Source organism: Uloborus diversus, chromosome 4 (assembly GCF_026930045.1).
Source record: "Uloborus diversus isolate 005 chromosome 4, Udiv.v.3.1, whole genome shotgun sequence".
Taxonomy (NCBI): Eukaryota; Metazoa; Arthropoda; class Arachnida; order Araneae; family Uloboridae; genus Uloborus; species Uloborus diversus.
Window position 1 is genome coordinate 85156707 of NC_072734.1, and position 25957 is coordinate 85182663.

The 25957-nt window shown below is 31.6% G+C and overlaps 2 protein-coding genes across 2 annotated transcripts in view; one reads left to right on the forward strand and one right to left on the reverse strand.

Moving 5' to 3' along the window:
- LOC129221431 (forkhead box protein J1-B-like) overlaps positions 1 to 11819 on the forward strand; it is a 49316-nt gene extending 37497 nt beyond the window's left edge. The window contains exon 2 of the mRNA XM_054855917.1: positions 10671 to 11819. Coding sequence (XP_054711892.1) covers positions 10671 to 11819 — 1149 coding nt within the window. The remainder of the gene's footprint in view (positions 1 to 10670) is intronic.
- A 10723-nt stretch (positions 11820 to 22542) lies between these two features.
- Positions 22543 to 25957, reverse strand: part of LOC129221648 (developmentally-regulated GTP-binding protein 2-like) — a gene marked incomplete at its 5' end in the record, with an annotated part of 33079 nt that continues 29664 nt past the window's right edge. The window contains 1 exon segment of the mRNA XM_054856174.1: positions 22543 to 22895. Within this exon segment, the coding sequence (XP_054712149.1) occupies positions 22809 to 22895 (87 nt within the window).

Below are 25957 nucleotides of genomic sequence, written 5' to 3' on the forward strand. Positions count from 1 at the left end.
TTGTAAATATTTCGTTAATATAGTAAGTTTTTCATTTAGATAGTATTGTGCATTTTCTTTAGTCAATTTCAATAACTCTCTAAGCAATTAAAGATGCAAGCGCCCAAAAAGAATCGGCAAACGGCAAGATTTTTACCTACAATTTCAATTTAAGATACCGATTAGTACATTTTTGCGTTAACGCAAAACGTTTACGTCATTACGTTCACGCCAACGCTGACGTAGCAGTTCCAAATGAAATAAAAGTTACTGAAAACTGTGATAAAAAACTAATTACTAATGTCAAAATAATGCATAACTAAAAGAAAAACAGTTCAATTTTTGCACATGGAAAAAAATTATAATGAAAACACATTACGTCTTAAAATACATGTCGAGTGCCAAACTATAGATAATGTTGCCATCTAGCAGCCATGCTGATAAAGTTTTCGCCAAGTTTCCCACCAGTCACATGATGTATCCATGAACCAATTTTTTCATCAGCAAGTCTGGGAAAGCTCAGTCTACTCTTATTATTAGTCTATGGTATCTTCTCAATAATTTAAATTTTTTAACTGTTGCCATTTTGTGTTTGTTAACAAATAAATGTTTGTAATTATTTTAAGCAAAGCTTTTAAAATAATTTTCAATTTTCATTCTTTGCTTTGCTTTTGAGATAAATCGGTAATTGGGAAGGTCGTCAAGTTTTAGCGTGTGTAATTTTGTTTTTGTTGGGAATATTGTTTCCTCTTTAAGCATGGGGAGGGATCAGAAAGATATAGAAGAAAGTTTCATGAAGGCCACAACATAATAGTTTTTGCTTTATTTTTCTTTTTAGCTATTATTTGTTTAATATACTGTACAGGTTTATATACTTCATTTTTATACGCAAAAGGGCCCCCAATGGGAGGTTATAGGAGGACACTGTGACCTCCCGAAATATTTCCTTATTGTATGAGAAGTTTATTACTGAACAGCACTTTTTATTGATTACCCCATGCTATCGTTTCATTCTTGTAATGTTCCTCCACAATGATAACTCTAAGTCAAAAAAATTAAAACGATCAATTTTTTTTCTATTAGAAATTGCATTATTGTATCAAATTGAAAACAAAAATTAATTTAGAAACGTATTAAATGATAAAATAATTTAAGAGAAACGACACTACAAATTACCTCACAAAGTTGAGCGAAAGTAAAATAAGTAAACTGAAACCGAAATAAAAACTTATAATTCATTTGTTGAAAGCGAAGTTACTTTTTGGGCTGTGTACGAATCGATACGAGCAGACAACGTCGAATTAAGAAATAAATGAATTCCTTCATGCTGAAAAATTGAAAAGTAAAATGTAAATAAGCAAATCCTACTAATTCGTACTTATCAACGTTGTATTTTTACCGCTAATGATTTACCGACGAACTATGAATGAATTTAATGGGATTTTTATATGAAAAGTTTTTTGTTCCACATAATGATTTTATTCATACATTTAGGAAGCTTTTTTATTTAAAATCAAACGTTTATGCTTCACCCATTTGGGTGTGTGTGAACACAATTTTATGAACACATTTGTACTTTATTTCCGGAATTTTAAACTTTGTCTTTTAATTTAATCTTTTATTTTTTAATTCAAAAAAGAATTTTAGAAAGTTGATACTTCATATGATGATACATAAAGGTACTTTATGTTTGAATGTATGAGAATAGGGTTGTTTCCTTCAGTACTACTTTTAGTCACTGAAATTGATAGAATAAGCAAAAAAAAAAAAAAAAAAAAACAAAGGAGCGAGAAAAAACTTTTATTTTCTCAACGCTTAATTTTTATTTTTTTTTTTTTTTAATGTCCAATTTTGAAAAAAAGGCATGGTCATTATGGCGTCACAAATGATGTACTTTGGCGTCTACCGCGTTTCCATGTTATGATAATCAAGAAGCGAATATTGCGCTCTACGCGTGCTATCAACCACATCGCTGCCAGTACATGTAAGTAAAGATACAAATTAATTATTGTTCTCTGTGAATGGCATTTCATCATTTATGATGTCATCGGCAGAAGCGTAAACAATGAAAACGCACCGTTTAAAATAATTTTTTTAAACATTAAACTCTTGAAAGAAGAAAAATAATAATTCGTCTTGAAGTTATTGAAAAATCGTACTTTGGAAAAGATGTCTATACTCATGCCTGTATTAGTTGTAAATCAGGTTTACGTTTATCATCTAACTCGGATTAATACTTCAAACATTTTATAAGACTCTTCTTTAAAAGCAACTCTTAAAAACTTCCTTTCGTTTGTTATTACGTCAGATGAACAGTTTATTCATTTGTGCATAAACTGACCCACGTTGGGCCAAGTTGATACATTTCGAAGAACATTCTCACTGTATTAAAATGCATGTTTTAAAAATGATACTCGTATAACGGCAGGTCACTTGAACAGAGACTCGACCCCCGGACCATTCCGTTGAAAGTTGAATGATCCACCGACTGAGTTACCCGGCTCTCTTTTTTTACAATCCAAGCGGAAATTTGTAATCCATTAAAGGACTTCTTGGATGATTTTAAATCTCTAATTTAAGAGAAGCGGTACATTAGACAGTGGGTCTATTTTTCGTCATCAGCCGGCATATGATAAGCTTTAAAATGAGTGGTTTCGAAATATCAAGTGTATGATGTCAAAAAAACTTTCGAAATAGAAAGGTTCTTAAGATTTACAAAAAGTGGAAATATATGTATAAAGAACTGCCAACTACTACGAAAAAATCGTAGTTTCTACGAATTACAGTTTTAAACCACAAAGCTACGAAATCGGGTCAAAAAATTAAGATTTTCTGTTTTTTTAATTTATAATCCCAAAAACGCAAAAAAAAAAACGAGCTGATGTGTGAATCACATGACTTCCTTTTACTCCAATTTCATGTCATTTTCCCATTATTGGTAATTTTAATGTGATTTAATAGTTTACTCTGTAAATATTTGCTACAGTGGCCAAATTGAAACCAGATTTAAAACTTAAAAAAAATCGCCAAATTTGTCACCAAGTTAGCGACAAAACTTGGCGATCAAAAGACTGGCGATATATCGCCAAGTGTTCGCCAAATTATAACACCACTTGAGTTTACATCAAAATTATCAATGATTTCCCCCAAAAGGGGGCAAAAGACCCCCTTAAGAACATCTGAATGCAACCAAAAGGGGAGGTGCACAACTAGATCCCACTAGGAGTCTACGTACAAAATTTCAACTTTCTAGGACATACCGTTCTTGAAATATGCGACATACATACGCACATACACACAACCGCACATACGTACATACGCACATACATACATACGTACGTACAGACGTCACGAAAAAATTCGTTGTAACTAACTCGGGAATCGTCAAAATGAATATTTCGGGTGTCTATACGTTCTTAGGCACTTATCCATGTGGTCGATTTGAAAAAAAAAAAAAAAACTCAACATTCATTCGGGGGTGAGCAAAATGGAAATTAAGGTTGATTTTTGAGTGAAAATTCTTTCGGGAAAATAATACTTAAGTAAAAAAAAAAAAGTAAGAAAAAAGAAATCGTTTGTTTTTCCCCTGTTGCCAAAAAATAATTTTGAAAATGAATTACTGTACTTTCAAAAATAAATAAAAATAATGTGATTCAATGATTAACTCTCTAAATATTTCCATCGGTGGCCAAGTTAATACCAAGTTATTTTTTAAAAAAAAATCGTCGCCAAGTTGGCGAAAAAACTTGGCGACCAAAAGCTTGGCGATACGTCACCAAGTGTTTACCAAATTATAACACCACTTACGTTTGCATTGATATTAACAATGATTTCCCCCCAAAAAGGTGCAAAAGACCCCCGTAGGAACATCCGAAAGCAACCAAAAGGGGAGGTGCACAACTAGACCCCACTACGAGTCTATGTACCAAATTTCAACTTTCTAGGACATACCATTTTTGAGTTATGCGAGATACATACGCACATACGCACATACGCACATACACACATACGCACATACATACAGACGTCACGAGAAAAGTCGTTGTAATTACCTCGGTGATGGTCAAAATGGATATTTCGCGTGTCTATACATTCTTAGGCACTTTTCCGCATGTGGTCGAATCGAAAAAAAAACTCAACATTCATTTGGGGGTGAGCAAAATGGAAATTAAGGGCGATTTTTGAGTGAAAATTTTTTCGCGAATACAATACTTCCTTTTTTGTAAAAGGAAGTAAAAAGAGGATGAAAATTTTAAACCGTTAAGTTTAGAAAATCAAACTTTTACACGTGTGCTGACGGTCTCCGCACAACAAGCATCGCTCTTCGAAAGTTGCATGGTGTAAAGATGGATCGGTTTTTATATCGAAAACCTGATCCAATCATTGAATCTTCGGCAAAAAAACGGAAAAACTGCCAAAAAGTTCCATGAAGAATATAAACTTTTTTTATTCCGTTTTAATATTTTCTGTATCATATTTGAAATTTGTTAAGTGTTTTTGTTCTTTATACTGTTGACAATTCATCACTGTGTCTATGTTTAAATCTGCGGCAGCGGCCACGCCCCCCTCCCCTGCAAAATGCTGCTACGATTTTGGATTTTCAAAAGTTGGCAGCTCTGTATATATCAAACGAGTAGTATTTTTTTACTAATAAAAATAGTTAAAATGAACTGGATGTCGCCTATTACTGAATCTGTGAAGTTCTAAAGCTGTTACACACTTCTCAGAAGAAGGCAACGCCCTAAGGTCAATGTAGCAATTTTAAGGGATTTATAATTCATTAACATAACACGCGCCATCAGTTTTGAATATTTATGAAATCAAGTCGCATTTTTCACTTCAGAAAAGTATTTCCTAGTCAAGCAGCAACTTCGTTTTTACTTGTTCAAGAAGAAATTTCTTCTTTGGAGAACAAATGGTGCTACATTTGAGAATATTTTTGTAGTTTTTAGTAACGGAAAGAATAAATCGTTACTTTAATGTTAAATTATACAAATAAAAAATACAGTTGGACAAAACTGCATTTACTTGATTTATTTTGCTGTTGCGTCTAAAACTAATGAATAAATATTACGTGGCATAATGCTGCGTAGCTTGAATCTCAATTTCAAATACAGTACTACTGTGAGAAAATAAAGGGCAGTACCTACAAATTTTTCATTTTTTTCTTCTTTTTTTGTTATCTATTATACTTCAGTTTTATTTTACCGTAGCGGTACCCGCACGGCTTTGCCCGTAGTAGAAAATTAAAAGGTCATTTGGTTCGCATGTACATTGATTTACAAATAATGGTTGATGAATTTCTCGCCAATAAGGTATGTTAATTTGCTCGTCCACGTTATTGTAATTTGTTCGTCCATGTCATGGTAATTCGCACGGCAAAATAGGCTTAAAATTGGAGTAGAAGAAGAACAAAATCGAATTTTCAAAAAATCGCTTCGAAGTGCTCACCCCTATTCTACGAAATCATTTTGTGCCAAATTTCATGAAAATCGGTCGAACGGTCAAGGAGCTACGAGCGTAACAGATTTTGGCGTTTGATTAGAGGACGGGCACGGAAACGATTCATCATCAAAAGATAACAAAAATTGAATCTTTGGCGTACTCATAATTGCGTTCTTGCTGCCATAATTTAAAAGTTGTTATTTATGTGAACACAAAAATAAAAACAAATCTTCAAATTAGATCCGGATGAACAAGGACCGGATAAACGGGGTTCTACTGTGCTTAAAATTATTTTTTTCGGCAAATTTGAAGGTTACATTAAAACGTACTTTAAAAATCTTTGAAAACTTTCTCAAGAAATGACAGCGAATTTATTTTGTACAAATAAACTGACATAGTAAAATAAATCGGAGTTCAAATTATTACCGTAATCAGACACTATACTCTTCCTCTATAAAGTTACAACCGAATAATTTCTTCAAACATGTCGGGGGATTCATATTTAAATCATATAAAAAATATGAATTATTACTGACTTCTGATTTGTAAAAGTTAGGTTTTCCGTTTTTAACACAAACAGCATTTGAACACATCAAAATAAAGTTAAATAAATACCTTTGTACTTGAAAAGTAAAATAAGAATAAAAATAAAAAACTTGGGTCATAAACTCTTCTTTCCCTCTTTTAGTAAAATAATATCAATTACACACAAAATTCATAATTAAAAGTAAAAAACTTATTAGCTTTCTTCCTTGTGAAAATGTTTTTAATATGATTAATTTCGAGTGTGTCTGTAAATATATCCTTGAACAAAGAATGTTACAAAAAATTATGTTTGTTGTATCAGAACGACATACAGATTTAGATATCCATTTTATAGTAGAACAAGGTCATGAAGAATTAATTTAAATTTTAAGAATGCTCTGTTGTAAGAGTTTTAACATAAGAAACTGAAAATTTCCGAAAAAACAGTGATCAAAATTTTTATTAAAGTTTAATAATTTTTAAGTGTTGTATTAAATAATGTGTCACATGCAATAACCAAACGGTTTTAAAATGTTAATTATGTCTTTCAAAACAACACGTGTACTCGATATGTAAAGGCTTTTGGCTCTTGCCTGACTCTAACTGTACAATTGTAGTGTTGGTGTTAAAAACAGAGGTACCTACCTTTTATACCTCAGAAGTAAACACAAATTCTTATTTTTCAATGATTCTTTTTAGTCAAAATGTTCGTACAGTAAAAGTTTTTAAGAAAAATATTTAACAACGGGTGGAATGGAGCAACATTAAATAAGAAACAATGGGACGTGTTCCATTCCTCCCTAAATAATCGGGTTCCATTTTGTTCTCTTATTTTTGTGTTTCAAAATAGTTAATTATGTAAAAAATTCAAATGCTAAATAAATCTAAAAACTGATTATTAAAATTATTTGTTGAGTTGTTGCAATAAATTAACAAATTGATGATTTTAAATTTATACGATTATCAGTTAGTATACATTTTATGATATCAAAACTATATTTTAAAACTAATATCATGTAATAATGTGCAGAAATATAAAGCAGGTTTTCCATTAACTGCGGGCATTTGACTATAAGAAATACCTGTGCCACATTATATGTAACTCATATGTTAGATGTTGTAGCATACACCATATTTATGTGGTGTATACTCTAACATATGCGACATATGTTGGAGCAGTGGTTCCAATCTTTGTGGGCCTATCGCCTCTCTCTTGAAGTTGACTTTAACCCATACCCCCCCCCCCCCCCAACCCTTTTTTCTTGGAGGGGAGAGGAAGTAGCAATGAGTAATTATTGAATATAGAAATGTTACATATCATTTTTGAAGTAGAATGTAAATAATAAAGCAATTTTATCCAATCACATGTAACTAAAAAATAAATAAATAAAAGTACCTTTTGCCTCCCCCCCCCAACACACACAAAAACTAACTGGTTGGTGTTTGAAGGGAAATACAACTGGACTAAGATCAATGAACGACGTACTTTTCAAAAACAGAAGTAACGTTTTTTTTTATAAACTATTTTCCCTTAGATTGGAATCTGGAGGAATCAAATCACTGACACTTAAAAGTTTTTTAAAAATTGAAAATTCATAAATTTGGATATGAATGATGAAATAATTCCTTAAGTTGCAACCGAGGTGTGAGGAGGAAGCTTCTGAACTTTAATCTATTTTTTTTTTATTGTGATTCCTTGTTTAAACTGCTACAATAGGCTTCGTATAAGCTTTCAATTTCCATGTTCAGTGGCTTTTATTAATTTTTATTTTCTCTCTTGAATACTCATCGCTCCCCTATCGTGCCTCACGAACTTACTGCCTCCATGAGGAGTCAAATTGCTCCCAACTTGGGAACCAGTGTTAGAGAAATTCATATTAGGTTATTCAAACTTTCATTACTTGAATAAAAAAGATAAATATGCAGCTGTTGATGAACACAATGCTAATATCGATCTAAGATAATAAGATTTAATGACATAAAGCCTCAGTTTTATAGCGGAGGATATATGGAATGGTTGAACAGTTTTTGAGGGAAACAGCGCATGAAATCTAGAGCGATCAATGTTGCTGAATACTCAGTTTCCGACATTGATGCTAAATAAAGAAACAGGTTGATCCATTAATTGTTGATCTCGGTCGCTTATATTGCTTTAGATTTACAGCTGCTTATTATTTATATGAACATTAAATCTATGTAATGAGTTGCCGAGCTTTACAAGTCTTCAAACATTATCAGAATAGTTGAACAATTTAAACATACGTGTATTTATTATTCTCTTTCACTCGGAAAAGTGGTGTTGTTGAAAATAATTAACTTAAAATACTTCGGGACTTAAAAAAAAGTGATAACTTGAATTTTGATATCTTGAATTAAAATTATGTTTTTCAAAATCACGAGTTGTGTTAGGACCCTACTAGTTGGGGGTTTATTGTTTCTACAAATGGCTCCCTGTATCAAGGAATTGATTCTATTTATACCCGATCTTCTCGACTTTACACAATCCTCTTTAGACAAAAACAGCATCCAGCACGCAACAAACGCCCGCGAGAATGTCCCTCCTCCTGGGCGGTGGTATGTAGGCGTGCTTGCTCGTGCGTGTGTCTAGGATATGAACGCCACCACCCAGGAGGAGAGGATTCCAGGCGACAGTGCTGCTGGTGGAGGCCAAGGATCAGAGCAGAAGCACCTGTAGAGAATGGTGGATGGTGGTACTCGCAGAGAGTACCCGGGACGAAAAATTATAAGAACGTAAAAACGGTCAGATGAGGTAAAGAAGCAATTTGTCATTGCTCTAAAAAAAAAAATATATAGTTCTAGCATCTAAAATAATACTTCTATTGGCAGATTGACGTGTTGGGAGTTCCACTATGCAATGGAAATGTCAGCTTGAGTGACGTCATACATAGAGCACTTGAAATGGTTCTATAATCCACTTGACAAAAACTGCATACATATGATTATATTGTACATACAGAGCCCGACTAAAATATTGGTTGATCCGATGCCAAACATTTTGGCGAGGGGGGGGGGGCTTCTGTTGTCAAACCATGCAATTTTAGTCCTTGACTAAAACAATTTTAGCCATTTGGAGACCCCTAAAAAACAGGGACCTTAGGCCACGGCCTAGTCAGTAATCGGGCCCTGCGTATTAAGATGCGCCGATAAGCAAATTGGCCGATTACCGAATGATCTTAATGGTTATTTTGAACGCTAGCCAGTTCTACCATTTTTTTTCTTTTATAATTTTGTCTTTAAAAATAGTTAATAGTTTATTTCTGAGTAACAATTCATTAGTCTCCACTTTCTTAATTTTCCCAAAATAATTTCAAAAGTTATCCGATGTCTTTGGAGCAATTTTCATATCATTGTTAATAAAATTACGTTAGGAATAGCCTGTTGTCATCACAGGTAAATTTGGGAGCACTTTTAATTTTAATTTATTTTTTAATTACTAGTAGCCATTTAATCCAAGACCTTAATTATTTATAAAAAATATCAGGTTATCAAAAAGTACTGTGCTAAAGGAAAAAAAGTATCGACACAAAAAAATTGTTGCAACTTTGTATAACATGAATAACTTTATTCAAAATTGGAAACAAACAAAACTTTAACCATCAGTTTGTAAAAAAATAACAGTAATGAATGCACATTTTTCAAAAAAAAAAAAAAGAAAGAAAGAATATTAAATAATTAATTTTTTGTTGAATCAAAAATTAACAATTTAAAGAGTAAGCCATAAAATTTAAAACACGCATAGTTAGGAGGAACAAAATAATGGAAAAAAAGTATTGTGTTATCAAAACTGGTGTAAGGGTATCATAACATAAACTGAGGAAATGATCCTGATTTTCTTTAAGAAAGAAAACAAAAGCATCAGTGTACTTATCTTTCTTTCTTTTATCCTTGGAGAGAGCTAAGGGGAGCTTGCAGTGATATCATATACACATTTGTTTATTTCTGTGCTTCAAAATAAAAATAACATTAATAACGAAAAAACAAAAAGTAGCTGCATGGCAAAAGATGTGATAAGACTGGGGGAGATGGCCTAGGATGGGATAAGTATGGACTTGATATGAATTGAAAATTCTTTCTATTCATTGCAAATATGTGGTGGGAGGGGGAGGGGGATTTTTTTACGCATTTTTCTCACATTGCAATTTCAAAGTCCTGGAAATTCATTATTCAAAACAGTGTTCTGTGAATATCAGCTGTGAAGGTTACTTTTCAATATTTCATTCAATTTTTACTCTGTACACTTTCACACAACAAGTTATCGAAATGTTTGTAGAAAATTACATATATTTATTGTATTCATCGCCGTTTTTTGTTGAAGTTATGTTCAAAAAATATTGTTTTGAATTTTTTTTTTTTTTTTTTTTTTTTTTTTGTCGATTAATTGGCAAAGTGGTCGATTGATCGGTACTTCTGTTCATCTTGATTTTTATTGATTGAAAGTTAATAATGGATACCACAGTCAAAAATTCTGATTTTTCCGCCTTTGACATAATTTTACATTGAAATTCGGACAGTCAAGTAAAATAAAATCATCAAGTTTTGAAACACACACACACACACACACACAAAAAAAAAAAAAAAAAAAAAAAAAAAAAAAAACCTCCTCACGTGTAGCCCATAATAAAAACTGATTGTCAGTAGAGAAAACCTATTTGAACTTGTCATTTTTATTTGATTACAATAATGTTTCTTTTCTCTTTCAGAATTCCATTCGCCATAATCTTTCGCTCAACAAATGTTTTATAAAAATTCCAAGAAGTAAAGACGAACCGGGGAAAGGAGGTTTCTGGAGGCTAGATCCTCAGTATGCCGAATCCTTGGTTGATGGGATATTTAAGAAGAGGAGACCAGCACAAAGACAAACAGGAACCTCGAATTCAAAGAAGGCAAGGCGAGATAATAACAAACTTAAAGGACAGTCCGACACGTTATCCAGAGTTCTAGAAACATTTCAACAAGATACTCCGCCAAGTTCCGCCGGATCTCTCCTTGCTCATTCAGACATAGAAATAATGGCCGATCTCAAACCTTTGCCAGTAATAACACAATCTCCTCCTACCTCTCATCAAGAAGTTTTTGCCTATGCAACTAGTTCGAATAACATATGTGATTTCCCAGCTGATAGGCTACTGGTGTGTGCACAACGACCTCAAATTAATAGCAATAATAAAACACCTCCTGGATCGATCAGTCAGGAAGACACAGAAGTACTCCAATCCCTGGAGCCCATTACTCATGCTGGTTTGACAAATTTGAGGCAAAATCCAGCCATTAATGGACAGAACAACGCTGGTAATGATCTTTGCTGGAATGAAGTCCTTGGTGATCCAGAGTTGGAGCTTGAGAGTTTGTATAGGTACAGGCCTGAAGACTCTATATCGTCTGTTGTCAACACAGCGTTGGCCCTCAATGATGACCTCTTCAGTTCTGATGGTAGCAGCTGTCAAGATCTGCCTAATGAATTGGACTTGGTGGCCGCAACAGCTGATCATCTCGATGGCATCGGATCATCAGTTGCGACCCATAATGGCATGACGACGGACTGGTGGGGATTTCAGCATTCCTCATTAGATGTTACCCTCACCCCTCTGCTCAGTATTTCTGTACCTTTCAGCAACAGTGTGAACAACTCAATGTCTAATGGAAACAGCAACGGCCTATTCATCAACGGCTATACCGTCCAAAATGCAACATCATCTTATGTTGTGGAAAGGCCTCAGTTGTCCCAACAGCAACAGCAGCATCATGATGTTTTGCAGAATCAACCGTGGGCAGAGTGCAAAGCTGCCCTGGAGGCAGCAGCCCTTGATCTTGATGATCTTGGTGATCTGGATCCCGTCCATGCATATTGAGATCCATATTCGTTTCCCCCTAGTATTATGAACTGTTCCGTAAAACGAAGAAACCTTTTGCTTTTTCTGTGTGCATGATTCCATTTGAGGTTGCTAACAGCATCACTATATTCAAAACATTCCCAATAAACCTTTGGACGCTTAGAAAAGAAATATTTTTTTACCCTTGGAAAAAAAAAACCCCTATAAACGCCCAAATATTTGATAAATAACTCTAAATTTACTTAATTTTTTTTTTTAATTTAGAAGATTTTTTTTCATTTATTGCTCAGCTCGGGCTTGAAATGATGGAATAATAATAATATAAATAATAAAATAATAATAACAATATAAATAATAAAATAATAATGATAACTTAATAAAATTCAATTCAGGTTACAAAATGAATATACATTTCCATTGAATTTAAATGTTTTTTTTTATATTACATAATCATGTCTCAGAGTAGAACTAGTGTGATTTTTTTTCTGTTTTTCTGAGAAAATATATTAAATATTTTTCCATGAATATGACATGTTGTGAAATATAATGTATTTAAAAGATTTGAGCAAATTACATTTCTATACTCATAGGATAATTTTGTACCATATTATTAAAATCGATGACAAAAAATTTTTTACTTTGAAATGACAAAACTGGTAATTAAACTACTGTTTCCTGAAAAAAAAAAAAAGAATCATATTAGAAAGGTTAAAAATTTGCCATAGCAAAACTCTTTCCAAGGTTTCTGTTCATATGAAGGCATTTATCTCAATAATTAAAAAGGTTCAATGAATAGAGGATTTTAAGAGTTATAATACAGAGAAATCCTTCTAATGCGGACACTAACGGGACAAATTTTTTTGTCCGCAGTAAAGGGGTGTTCGCAGGACAGAGTTTTAATAATGTTGTTTGCCTTGGAACCGGGGAATTAAAAATTGTCCGCATAAGAGGGTTGTCCGCCTTTGAGGGGTGTCCGTCAGGGGGGGGGTTACTGTACTACATTTAAAAATCCTATATTAAAACCTATATTTTAACAATCAAAAAATTCTTTCAACTAATACAAAATCCTTTGTCAGATGTTACTATGCAAAATAGTTCAGTTATGGTGAGTCACCAAATACTTTTCACTTTAAGAAGCAATTAATTTTCATGATTTAAAACAGAATTTTACATACAAATGATTCAAAATTGTTATACTATGTAATCAGTAAACTTAGGTATTACTATTAAAATTAAACTAAAAATGAAAGTTATTCGTTGGTTAGCAACCTCATGGTTTGAGTTGGAGGACCTTTTTTGACCGAACTCTTATGACCTTCTCTAACCTTTTCTAAACAAGTTTTTAGCGATACATTGATGTATTTTGGCCACAATAGTTTGGTAACAACTTTAAAGAACACTTTGCGACTTTCATTTCTTTAAAGCAAATGATTGAATAAAAAGTTTTATCAAGCAATGGATCTTAGCCAAAAGATTTTCATGTTATCTTATTTGTTAAAAAATATATGATTCAATTATATTCAAGAACCATTTCTTTAAATATTTTGAGCAACCATTTACATAAAATCCTACTTGTTTGTAAATTTCTAGTTTTGTTTTTGAGGTAACAACTTTTTTCCTCAGTTATGTACATATTTCGTCATTCAATGTTGGTGCATTTTATTCTTTTTGTAGTACTACTTCCTATAAATTAATCACGTGAGAAAATTATTAGAAAACTGGCGGCCAACTGCTAATGCTCAAAAGAGGTCCATCGACAAATTAAGTTCGTTGCCGTTTTGTATGTAAATAAGACATTATGTATACATATATATTACTTATAAATATGTGTAAAATATCCCCATTTAGGTGGTGACTCAGTAGTAAGGCTTCCAATGTTGTCCTACAACTGTCCCTTGGCTCAGCAACTCTAATTCATGTAGGATTAGAAGTGGAAAAATGTTATTGTAATCACAAGTCCTTGATTCTTATGAAAAAAAGATATCATTTTAGACAATAATAAGAGCCTTTCTGATGTACTTATTTCTACCCTATTTTTTTTTTTTTTTTTATAATTCACCAAAGAGGTCACTTATGCGAAAGAAATCTTCAAACGTACAAACAGGTAAAAATCTTTTAAAAAGTTTTATCCCATAAAGAAGTTTTAACTTTGAGAAAAAAAAAATCTAATGGGAAAACGAAGGCGAAAATGCACATCTGGTGAATTCCAGGAAAAAGGAGACATGACACTTGAATTTTAAAAACTAATATTCTGTCACCGGTCATATACCATTCTCTTCAGAAATAAATGAGTTTCTTGAATTTTTGACCTGTTTTGACCAACCTGTTTTTCCCAAATAGTTTGATGACTTTTAGAAAATCAAGTGCAAAGTCAAGTTTTCTCTTAGTGGTATTTACAGAGCAAAAAATCTCTTTTTTTGTTACATACTGTAACTTCAATAAACTTGTTAGCAGCATATAGTATTTAGGTTAACTTTTATCTATTGAATGTCTAGTTAAACGTTTTGGTAAGTAATTTAAAGTTTTTTTTTTTTCAAACATGAAATAGGTCTATTACTAAGGTGACAATTTGATGTCCTTCCGTTACCAAAATACTACAGCTCAGTTAGTTCACCAAGAACCTATTGGGTATAGAAACTGATGTTTTCTTATGCAAAGCAGAATTATATCCCTTGTCAAGGAGGCATAGTTAGAATTTTAATATAGATTTAATTTATACGGTTTTTAATGGTAACAGAAGGACAAAAAAAATACAGTAATGGAAGGACATTTAACTATGAGCTGGTACAAGGTAAAATTTTAGAATGCTAGTACAAAACAAACTATTATTTAGAGTTAGTAGTCACATTTAAAACATACATAAATAATATTTATGCAAAAATTATGTGTGCTTTTATTTAAAAATTTAACTTTTATTTATGTTTTTTTAAAAACTGTTTCGTGATTTTATTTCTTCTATTGTATGTGATGAAAATTATGATAACTACACTTAAAAATTCTAAGCATGTGAAAATCATTTGGTACGACATGTTTGTGATATGAGAAGTCAATTCAAGCACAAACATTTGCTTAAAAACTAAATTTCATTTGGAACAATAGAATATTGAAATTGCTTTCAGATTTGCAGGGCTTCCAACACATTTTAGCTTCAGAAAAGGGTAAAAGAGGACCATTTTCAATCAAAAAGGGGACTAAAGAGGACCAGTTAGGATCAAAAAGAGGACTAAAGAGGACCAGTTAGGATCAAAAAGAGGACCTTGGGAGGACCACTCATAGTTAAACCCAGGGAAGCACCAAAAGGCAAATTAGTTGCCAGCTGGGTTAAATTGGTGAAAATAATTCGTTAATTAACTATAATAATGATACAATTCCTTTATCACCTGTGAAACTGATCTTTTTATCCATTGAATAATATTATTTACACAAATATTTGGATGAGGGAGGGGGGGGGGGGGCACTTAGTTCAGCACTTAAGGCAGCCTCTGTAGAACTAAATAGGCATGATACATTTTGACTTGAACCATGGATGCTGGTAGTCTCACTGAAGGATAGATGAAGCAGCCCTTCATCTTTATTTAGTTTAAAATTATTTTTATGTTCTTCTGTCTTTAATAGCGTTATCATACACCAAACAAAAGAATGTTATTCTCTTGTTGTTTTCCTCAGTCTCTAACTTTGTGTGTTCCCATTTTCACCAGTTTCATCTAACTATTTGCTGAGAAATTTGCACTTCCCTATGACTCACACTGAAACCTAAAAAATATTGTTTTAATTTTCAACAAAGCTACAACTCAGTTTATAATAAAATTATTTTATACTTTTGGATTTTAAATTTAATCTCTTATCACAGGGTTCATACCCTTTAGGGAGAAAAAAATTTAAGCACTTTTCAAGAATAAAAACATATTTTTCAAGGTACTACCCTAAATTCGCACTATAAATACTGCATGCACATTTCATTTAATGCTAGCATATAAATAACAGGAAGTAATATAAAAAGTAGAGGAAAACAAACTGCTTTTTCTACAAGAGACACTTTGATAAAAGATCTGCTGTATTGAAAGTTTTCCTAATATAACAATGTCTGAAATACTTAATGACAAAGAGAAGCAGATCACGTGAGACTTTAGTTTTGCAACTTTCATATTCAAAGTATATTTTCAAGAATCATAAAGCTTAGATTAAAAAAAAAAAAAACTCCATGATTGCAAGGCCATGAGTGCTTTGAACTTTAATGGGGGGGGGGGGATTAATTCCCCTCTTTGCAGGCATCATGACAGTGAAATGATGTACATAAATTCAACTTCATAAAATTTTATAATTCAAATTTGTTTCAAATACAAACAGTTAAAATATTATGCACTCAATTGTTTACATTTCATATTCCCCCCCCCCATAAAAAAACAGTAATAACCGAAAATAAGCTAATAGTAATTAAAATTAAGTTTGCAAAACTAGAAATTTTAATTAAAAACAAAAAATTATTAATTTTTTAGTTATTTAAATAAAAATTAAAACGTTAATCCAATGTAGCATGTCAAAACAATTTCAAATTGCCAAAAATATAAAAATATTTATTAGATGCATAACGATTGAAAGCTCAGATAAGCAAATTCTCACGAACCAAGTTCAAATTTTGGCATATTTCCCATAAAATAAATTTATTTATTTTCTATTAAATTAAACATAAAACATGCTAATCTAAGGTAGCATTTGGGAAAATAACATTGGATTGGGTAAATAATTTTAATATTTTCATGATGCAAAAAGATTGAAATTTCAAACACTAAAACTCATTTTCCGCGAAGTCCGAGTAAGTTCAATGTTGCCATAGTTTCCAAAATAAGTACTTCGTTAATTATTGAAATTAAACGAAAAATAAGCTAATCTAAAGTAGTATATGTCAAAATAACTTCCTACTGTCATAAACATCAAAATATTTACAAGATGCAAAAGGATTGAAATTTCAAACGCGAGATTATGTAAACATGAGGCTGAAATTCCGAGAAATATCGGTAGCACCCTGCTCCGCGATTCGACGTCATAACTCCTCCCCCAAAACTTTTTTTAATGGATTTCCATGCTGCAGCGGTTGAAGGAGGAGTAATGACGTCTATCTGAAGTGAAATAATACGGGAAAGTCAGGTTAAGGCTCCGCGGCCGCGTGTTTGGGTGTACAGTACCTTTTAACGTAATGGAAAATTTTTAAAATCTGATTTTTAAGTAAAAATAATATAAAAGCGGACTAATTGGACCAAAATGCTAAAAAAGCGGTCTAAAGCGGACTTGACCCTAAAAAACGGACTTTGGCGGGAAAAGCGGACCATTTGGGAGCCCTGGATTTGTTGCCACAAGTTACAGGAAAGGACTGTTGAGAGCATTGATTAAACCATTAAACGTACTGCAAAGAGATCAGTAAATTCATAGATCAACTTTCAAAAAGATGGAGAAAAAATGATCTAAAAATATCCATTCTCATCTTGACACACAAAATGTGCGCTATTTGAATCCTGTAACAAGTTATGATATTGAATGTAGTAAGTACTTCAACAAATTGAAGGAGATTTCACTTTAAAGTCAACTGACTGACTTAAGTCAGTAAACAATGTTGAAAATGAAGATACAGCTAAATCAAAAACACCAAATCATAAGAATATGCCAGAAGTTTCATTGACTTTTGGACAAGTTTTGCTAGTTGGATGGAAGGGAAAGAAATTTAAAAAGAGCAATGTTGCACAGGTACTTCATATAGAAAATGAAGGAATAGAAATATCTTGTTGAGAATGTGTAATAATGTGGGAATGACCTTCATGTTTGCTGAGGAGGAAGATAATTGTTCTATGGATTATGATAAAATTATTGAGTATTTAAAGAATTCAGAATATAACAGTTGGCTCCGGCATTAGATATCATTGTTTTAAACTATTGTATTAGCTGAATAAATGTTTGTAAGTTGAAATTCACCAAGTTTAATTGCTTTGGACTTGTCCTTCCCTTACCCTTAACAAATACATGATTCATATGCTTAAAATAGTTATTTTTTTAAAACTAGAGGTCAAAATGCAATGATTGAACACTCCAGTATGTGCTCTAATTTTCATAGAACATGATAGCGTGAAAATCATGTCGCAAAAATGTCCTCCCATTATTGTTTTTTAAATTTGATTTAAAAAAAAAGTTACTAACAAAAAAAATCTTAGCTTTGTCTTTTTTAGCAACTTACTATGATGTGTATAAAAGTCTATGCATCAGTTTAAAAAATATATATGTATTTTCATATGCTCACAGACAGAAGTGCATCGATTTTTTTGTTAGACTGTCCTTCCTTTACCGCTGGAATTCACCATCTATAAAATAAATATACCAAAACAGCAAAAAAGTATTACTTTTTCAACAATTTCACAAAAAAAGAGGGGCGGGGAGGGAGGTTAAATAATCGGCAGTATAATGCTAAAAAAAATCTAAACGATCACCTGGTCAGAAATTCATATTCGCTTGTTTTTAAAACCATGAAATAATAAAAATAAAAAAACACACATCCAGAATAAATTACTAGAACTCTATCTGAGGAATTTGCTCGGCTCAGAAAATAAACCCACGAAATTTGTTTCAAACACTGATGTATGAAGGTTTAGTTTTCATTTAGGCTTCATCTTAATTACTGAAGCACTTTTGTGTGCATAAAAATTAAACCATTACAAGAAAGAAAAAACTTACATGTGTAAATTTTATTCAAAATCTGATAAAGCTCAAATACAGTTACTTTGGACTAAGACTGAATCTAGAGAGAGAGCAACTCAGGGTCCATTGCCAGGCAACAACTTCTGTGAGGTGACAAACCCTATTTGTCAAGTAATGTGTTTTTTTTTTTTTTTTCCGGAGACGTTATGAAAACTTAAAAGAAGATGGCTCAATTTCAAGATTTGCCTCGGCACGGAAAAAAAACCGACGATTCGGCACAGAGAGCAACAAAGGGTTACAAAGCTGAGATTACAAAATTAATTCTTCAGCTTGATTAAGTTACCTAGTGCAGTGGAGTAAATAAAGAAAAACTCTTCATCCACATTGCTATCAATACTAATTATTGAAATTTAATAACATTTTTATGGGCACTTAGCAAAAAATTATTTTGTAAAGAAGAAAATGGTTTTTTTTCATATTGAGATTCATAATAAAACAATACAAATATAAAAAAAAGATATTTTTTAAAAAAAATTATTAATTAATTAAAAAAAAATAGATATAATGCTACAAAATTTGACTTAAAATACCTGAACTTTTATGGAGCAATGCTAAGTCAGATTAAAATGGAACTTTGCAATACTAAATTTCGACTGCCAAAAAATGATTATTAGTGTTAGTAACATTATTTAAAATAGTATTTATATGTATTTACTAGTAAGGCTGTGAACATGCAGAATGAAAAAAAAGATCATCATCATAAATTCAGTAGGAAATTAACACAGATGTTTCTGGTTTACTTCTTGTTTTCAAAAGCTGAATCAGTAAGACAGGATAAATTACAAAAACTCCCTCAAAACGCAAATTGATCCAAATATAGACACCAAAAGTTACGTGAAATTCTAATACATTGTAAAATTACTGAGACTTTTCTCAGCTGTCTACTTTATTAAGATGATTAGTTTCAGGTGTATTCAATGCATTTGAATCATTGGAAACATAACAAGAAACTCATATCAGAAAACTGAGTCATAAAGACGTCACAAACTTTTAACATTCAATTTATAATGCTCAAGCTGACAAGGGATACAGTTGTATATTATCAGTATCATATTTATGTAATTTTTGTCACTAGAAGATATGATCTTTGTCACTTCAATTTGAACAGTTTCATTTTTTAAAAAAATGTGCAGCAACTTTAAATAATGAAGATAATTTGAATTTCTTGAATTCATCATTTTCTTAAAGCATCGTTTGTGCTGCAAGCGATCTTCTAAAACCAGGTTGAAATAATATGGCATTTTGTTTCACTCAGGAGGTACATGCTCTAAAAAACGTTAATGTATGGTTGTACGTTTGGGGTCTTTATCGCCATAAAAGAGAGGGGAAGAATTGTTAATCTAATAACTTCGATGAAATTCCAATTTCATTCTTCGAATTCTTAGTTTTTACAACTCATTTTATTTATGTGCAGGAAAATTTTGGTTCTCATCACAGGGCACTTATGACAGAAAAATGCTTGTGAATTTAAGCCACGATTGTTGAAATATTTTTCTTCTTTTTTTTTTTTGTAATTCTATGAGCGGATTATCGGCAGTAAGTCAAATGAGAAACAAAACGCATTTTAATTCAACTCTGGTAAAAGAAGTCTCAATTCTGACTTAAAACCCCATGAATGAATTTTTCTCATGCTTTGTTCCCTGCACTTATAGAACATGCTGTCCAATTTGTAAAAAGTCAAAACACGCATAGCAATAACCTTTTCATATGCATCTGTAGCAGATACGACACTACAACCAAACTGCTATATTATTTATAATAAATACTGTTAAACAATTCTTTTGATCCTGATTCTTTTTTTTTTTAAGTTTTGAAAACTATTTTAATATTTTTCAGAGTAAGATATTTTTCTAAGTACCAAAACTCTCCTTAAAAATTTAAATGTTGACATCACTTTTTAAAACTTTTGCCTTAAATATGGAACACAAGGAAACTGGTGTTACTTTTATTTATTTTCCGAATATAGACAAAACTGAAATAATACAAGCACAAGGCTCATTCAGAGCACGTTTTTTTTCTTGGCCTTTAACCTAAGCACAGTGCTTTTGAAACTTTTTTAAGACAAGGAACCCTTCTCAATGTATAATTATTACAAACAGACAAAAATAAATAAAACATGTGTGCCATTCACTGCATAACCTTTATTTACACTGCAAGGGCAAAATTCAAGTTTCATAACTAATAAGCCTCCAATAATTTCAGTTAACAGTTCGGGAATCACTCTTATAGCAAAAAGATTATTTTTATAATTTGCACGTTTTGAAGATATAGCTCATTACATTTTTTATTCAAAACCCATCGTCATAGACAAGGAAATACCTCTGAACTCCAAAAATATGAACATCTCTTGATTGCAAAAAGTAATTTTCATTTACATGTTTTTCTTAGAATTCATTCCAAACAAATCAAAATGTGGAAACTTGGCATCAGTTGGATCCAGCATTCCCTTGTGCAAAACGACTTCAACTCTGTATTTAACACTTGATACCACAGCTCTTTTTTCCCCTGAATAAACCAAATCACTATATGACCCTACAAGAAATCACTATATGAAATCTATCTGTCCAATAAATGTTGCAAGTATCAAGAATGTTCCTTATTTGAAAATTTTGTACTGTACACAATACTACTATGATCTTTTCCAGTAATAATGAACATAAAATCACTCCATAGTGCCAGCCAGTAAAATGAATTTTAAATTTTTGAAATGGCACCATTTTAAGTATTAATGTGTGTCTAATTTTTTCAAAGACATTAATATAAGATTTGCCAATTATTTAAACGTTATTTTGTTGTAGAACAATTTATCTTTGCATCTACACTTCAAATGCTCTTCTCTAAAACTACAAGTGTGTGATTTTTAATAATTGTATTTATTGTCGTTCCATTAGAAATAAACTGTTAAGAAAAAATTGTTTTGTTTTGATTATTGTCTTGATTCAATAGAAAATCCACATTCTTGCTAGAAGTTTTTTTTTTTCTTTTCTTTTTTGCACTGCACTGTGCACTGTAGAGACAGTAGGGATGAAAAGTTTAAAACCTTTTCCACAAGGAATAGAAATACATCACTCAGTGGAACATTGAAGATGTGGATCGCGTAAACCCAGTAGGTAAGTAAATATTTTTTGTGGATATGTTACCCAAAGCAAGACCAGATCTACAAATTTGAGGCCCCTCTGCGAAAAATCACCAGGGCCCCTTACCGCCCACTGGATTGGGCTGAGGTCCCCTCAGAGCCCCCCCCCCCCCTGCACTGGGGATTCTGCAGGTATGTAGATCTGAGCCTGACCGAAGGCTAGGGTGAATACCAAAAAATGGCATATTTTGGTTGAAAAAACGTAAAAGGTAAATGGATGATAACCGTAACATCAAAATATGAGATAGGTAAAAGTTAAACTTAAATGTACATATCAAAGTAGCACCAGGATCTTCAAAAAAAAAAAATTCCTGACTTTCTCCCAATTTGTTTCACCAAATTTCTCTGATTTATGTTACCAATGATAATGGTTCCCTTCCTTAGCCTTACCACCAATTGGATAAACATTGATTGTTCTGGAATTGCTCTCGTTTGAGACTTAAGAACCTCAGTAAAAACTTTGATTTAAAGAGAAAAATAAATTCCAAGAAGCGCCTAAGAATGTAACCTGTGACAGAGAAAGTTAATCACCACAAAGTCTGGATCATGTGCTCCCAACATGTCAGTCCAGTGTGCTGCAGGTTTAACACACTGTGCTGCTATGATACCAAATGTTGATTAATGTTTAGAATGTTTCTAATTTTTTTTATACACTAGGAACTGCAAAAGGGTGATTTAAATCGCTTTTGACCTTTCATTTTTGTGTTTTTAATCAATTTGCTATAAATTTAATGAATTCCTTCAAAAATTTAAAAACAAAATCATCAAGAAATAATTTCAAAGGTTGAAATGATTATCATGATCTGAGAGTTTAGTGTAAATAATAGAGCATTGTTACATAAGAGAAAAAATCAGTAAGTCGAAATCAGATTTATTTTTTGGCAAATAGTTTTACACTTCATCCATAAAAATATTCCAAGGCATAGAATCAACTCTTCAAATATTTTTAAAACATATTTTATCAATATACATTTCTTATCTTTTCATAGTTTAAGTTAGAAATATGAATGAATTCTCCACTTCAAAAAATTTATATGGACATATATTACCGAAATAAAAAACAGCCTGTAACAAAAGAATATAAATAAACCAGAAATAACATTATTTATATCATTTAATATGAGTTCATATCATTTCTTTACAATCTGTACAACATCTTCATGATGCACTATATGCTGCAAACCAACTCTTTGCGGACTATATTTTGTGCTAGTACCCTAAAAATAAGAAACATTTGTCTTATAAAAGTATTATTATTATTTTTTTTTTTTAAAGAGAAACTATATATATATATATATATATATATATATATATATATATATATATATATATATATATATATATATATATATATATATATATAAAATTGTGAATAATAGAGTCAAAAAGTAAGTGCCAAGAAGTTCAAATATAACAAATTTTATTACAGCCAGACTTTAAAGTCTGGCTTATGAAAATTTAAATTAAAAAACTTCTCTTTTTTATCTTTAAAATGAAAATGCTGTATAAAATACAGGGTTTTGATAAAGTTTTGCACCAATAAAGAAAATCATTAAAAAAAACTATTTAAGATTTATCCATATTTTTTTTCTATTTTGATCTTAATCTTCTCAAGCTTTTTCCCCATTAGTACAATATAAGATAAAGGCATGTAGGTGGCACTAGAATCGTTATTGGCAATACTTGGTTTTACCACATATTGCCAATTTGAGTTTGCCAGTTTATATCTATATAAGGCAGGAACAGATACAAATTGGTATTTTGAAAAGGAGGGGAGTCATGCTAGAAAGTAAAGTGTTTTGGATACCCAAAAACTTCTGAAAATGTTTTAAGTGTCAAGGAAAAGCACCAAATTGGCCAGCAGTAAGGCAACTAGTAAGGCATAAACTGTGTTAATTAATTTCAGAAAAAAAGAAACAAATGTTGCGTCAAATATTTACAAAAACAAAAATTTACTGTATTATAAAGAGTGCAGAAAAATACATTTTATTCATAAATAATTTGAACACAATGATTAAATCATATATTTGCGTAAAATTCTACGTTCATCAGCTTTGTATGCAATTATTAAATTACAGTCATACACAAAAATTATGGATGGATAATATTGTTGATGGTTTAGGAGGAGGGTCAGGGTCATGATCCCTATAGTATCCGCCCCTGATGTAAAGACTTTAATGACCAAACCTTCACCCTTCAGAAGGTTAATTCTGACTTTGCTAGTACCTAACACAAAGTTGAAAATCGTCTAAGTCTTTTCTGACCTACGAAAGGTGCGCACATAAAAGTGTATTAACATTGCAAAAACAATTTGGAATAAAGATTAAAATAAAAGAAGTATGTTTAAATTTTCAAGTTTTCTTTTTTTTTTTACATTTTTATCAATGTAAGACTCAATACATAACTTGTAAATTGAATATGAGAATTATATAAGACAAAATTTGTCCTATACAACACTCAGTGGCACACAGGAATTTTGTTAGGGGAGGGTCCAAGATTGGAAGTCCCATTCTCATATCACATTCCAACATGACGTCAAACATATTTACTTGATTTATCGATTTGCGAGAATAAAAAGCAGTGAAAATGAATCATTGAATAACTAATTAACATAATTAATAAGAAAAAAACCATTATAATCTGCAATTACAAAACTAAAAATACGATTATTATGGTTTAATCATTTATAGCCACCAGTCTGCTTCTATATGCTTACAAAACATCATAGCATAAAATAAAGTTTTCTTTCAATTTCATTTATAACTTCCTCAGAGTGTGATGGTTACATTGCTTGAATTTAGCAGTGCAAGATCATTTAAACGTTCATCACACATGGTACTACTTAAGTATGTTTTTAGCCTCCTCGAAGTCGAAAAAGATCTCTTATTACAGGAAAAGTGCACAATTAAAAAAAAAAAAAAATGAGAATTCCATTTTTTCTTTTATTAGCACTGAAATTATTGTAGTCTTTGTTTGGAATTAATGCACAAACAAAACACATAGAATCAAAATCAATCGAAAAAAATGCAAGAGTTCAAGGGAGGAGTCCGGACCCCCTGGACCACTCCCTTGTGTCACCACTGACAATACTCTTCCAAACTAATTCTTACACAACAGAAAAGTGTACAATCTGCTAAAAGGAAAGGAAAAACAAAGGATCTCATTAAAATTAAAAACAGCTTATACAATTTAAAAGCCATTTCTGTTCGTTTGAAAATTTTTAAACTAATTCTCATTGCAGTGTTCATATACAAACAGCAAATTTATATATATATATATATATATATATATATATATATATATATATATATATATATATATATATATTAGGGTGGTCCTTATTTATATGGGAAATTTTTTTTTTCGGAATTCAACAAGTGACGCCCCCTAGTTTTGTGACACTATAATAAAAAGTAACGTGTGCAAAATTTGAGCTCGATCGGTCAATAATAACACGTGCCCCTAGGCCGTTGAACTTTGACACTTTTGATAATTTTCCCACAAATCTTCCGAGTTTTTACTTCAGACCCAGTACATAGTTTCCCCTAGGTTTGCAAAATATTTTTACAGTGAGGTAGCGCTAAAATTAACCTTTTTAATTACTTTATATCATCTAAAGATTTTACGTTGAATAAGAATGAAATAAAGTTTTAGAAACTTTCCTTAATCGTACGCTTTTCTCAATGTATCTCGATAGTGTGTATTTTTTCCGATAGTCTTGGACGGTCTGTAAAATAAATTGCGTTTTGACTCATATTTGGTAAATTAGTTGTGAAATTCTTCGATTAATATTGTGCTCCTCTTTCAGTTGCATCATTCACAATTTTCAGTATTTTAACAATCTCTCTTCCCTTTAAATAGCTTAAACATTTTGCCGTGAATCAGGCTCAAATAGGAAAAAATTCTTTTAGTATTTGCAACTTATCAAACAATTTTATTGATTCGTAATTGACTCTATAAAGAGAAACATCTTTACTAAGAAAGTATTCTAAATCATCTACTGTTATCTGAAATTTGTTAAACAGTCATCAGACACGTCTTCCTTATCACAAGCATTTTTTGGATTAGTCTTTTCCTATCTTCAAAGTTAATTCCTTCATCCAATACGGACAAAGCTACTAGTTTATCCCCTAAATACCGTAAGTGATTTGTGAATTTTCCAATTACAGTTTCTGCTGCATGTTTGTCGTTATTTTGTACGCTGCTAGTTTTTCAGACATATTATATTATTCAAAGGAGCCTCGATTGGGTTGCTGCGAAAAACCATACATTCATAAAG